Below are 1,768 nucleotides of genomic sequence, written 5' to 3'. Positions count from 1 at the left end.
TTGGGGATATGCTCTGTTGAACTCGTCAATGCACTGCTGGCTGGACACACCTTCTTTTCCATCACTATTCGACAAAAACAAACTATAACTCACATTTAGATCAAATTTCCATAAATATTTTTAATATTTTTATTCATTTCAAATTTTATATTCAGTGGCTGTTCGGTTGATTACAGCAGCTACCAACACCTTTCGCAGAACATTTTGCATACTAAGTTTTCAATTGTCGACACTATTAAGTGTTTAATATAGCATGGTGTTAATCCTTTTTTTTCTGGGAAGGTGAGATTCTTGAAATTATGTGCGTGTCTTCATTACGTAACTGAACCCTAAATCACTGTCATTTTCGAACAGCAAGCATAACCTGAAGGCCATTTCCAATACCAACCACACTCTCACTTGGATTCAGTCAGAGACCATCACCATATTCTCACACAATCAAACCTTCGGTCCCACTTTCCTTTCTCCTTATTACTCTATACATCAATGCCGGCCATTCTTATTCTATTGCATTTCTCTTTATTATAAATATATTCTTAACCCTAAACTGTTTAATATGTGCCATCTTTTCTTTACTTTCCAACTATTACCACACCATGTCCAAACGATTCAAAATCAAATTCAATGTTCCTTCCTTTCAGATATGTCGCTCAAAAGACCTTTCTTCTTTCCCAGGAAACCCCGTTCCTGCCATATACCGTCTCTCTCCCGTTAACCACAACGCACGTCATCCCAACCTTCCTTCTCCCCAATCGTCCAAGATAACGTCGTCCGTTTCGCAGGGGTGCAAAATGTGCCGTGACAAGGAGCCGTACAAAGCGAAATCCAGAAGCCGGAAAGGCACGTCGAGCGTTCCGTCGAGGCGAAGCGATTTTCTGATCGACAACGTCGAGGAAGAGGAAAGCGAGACTCTGATTTCTTGCTTGACAAGTTTCTCCGACGAGATTTGTCACGACGAGGCGAGGGACTTGAGAAACAGTAGGCATAGAAGGAAGGCGAGCAGCGTGAAGAAGGTTCAGAGCGTGAGGTTTCGGAGCTCTTCGGAGAATCGAGGAGGAGCGGGAACGACGGAGAAGGTGAAGAAAATGTCGACGACGGTGACGCGGAGCAATGTTGAGGGGAAGGTGAGGGAGAGCTTTGCGGTGGTGAAGAAGTCGAAGGATCCTTACGAAGACTTCAAGAAATCGATGATGGAGATGATAACGGAGATGGAGATGTCTGAGGCGGAAGACCTGGAACAGCTTTTGCAGTGTTTCTTGGCTTTGAACTCGCGGAGTTACCATGCAGTCATCGTTAGAGTTTTCATGGAGATTTGGCAACAAATGTTCGTGTGGAACCCAAAGTCCGTGAAAAATCTCACGGACGTTAAAACTGATACGGAAAAGTAAATTGTGCTTTGTTTTAGGTTACTTTATATGTGAATGAGTTAGTCTTAGGATGTTTGATTTGTTTTTGGATTGAAAATTTATTCATATACACCTTTAATTTAGTCTGCTTCAATTCTAGTTAGAGAAATATTATGAAAAGAGATGTGTGGAATACATGTGCTGTAATAAAAAAAGAGATGACAGTGTGAGTCAAATTTTACAGTGATTATACAAAGTGATTCTAATGTAGGTTAAACTGAAGATTATTGCACTCAAACTTACAAAAACGCTAATTTATGTTGTTTTGTCATCAATATAATACTTTCATAAAGAAATATTTTTTTTTATTACAAAGTATTTTGAATTGTATAATGATAATTATTTATTACAAATACTAGAGT

General features: G+C 39.5%; 1 protein-coding gene across 1 annotated transcript; it reads left to right on the top strand.

Moving 5' to 3' along the window:
• Window positions 1-202: 202 nt before the first annotated feature.
• Window positions 203-1,544, top strand: LOC108341286 (transcription repressor OFP8). The gene has a single exon (XM_017578984.2). The coding sequence runs from the start codon at window positions 597-599 to the stop codon at window positions 1,386-1,388; it is 792 nt and encodes a 263-aa protein (XP_017434473.1). The 5' UTR covers window positions 203-596; the 3' UTR covers window positions 1,389-1,544.
• The last annotated feature ends 224 nt before the right edge of the window (window positions 1,545-1,768 follow it).

Source organism: Vigna angularis, chromosome 4 (genome assembly GCF_016808095.1).
Source record: "Vigna angularis cultivar LongXiaoDou No.4 chromosome 4, ASM1680809v1, whole genome shotgun sequence".
NCBI lineage: Eukaryota > Viridiplantae > Streptophyta > Magnoliopsida > Fabales > Fabaceae > Vigna > Vigna angularis.
Note: the sequence above shows the minus strand (reverse complement) of the source record. Positions and strands in the feature narration are given on the sequence as shown.

Coding starts and splice junctions, on each gene's coding strand:
- LOC108341286 (XM_017578984.2), top strand. CDS start 597: ATGTCCAAACGATTCAAAATCAAATTCAATGTTCCTTCCTTTCAGATA.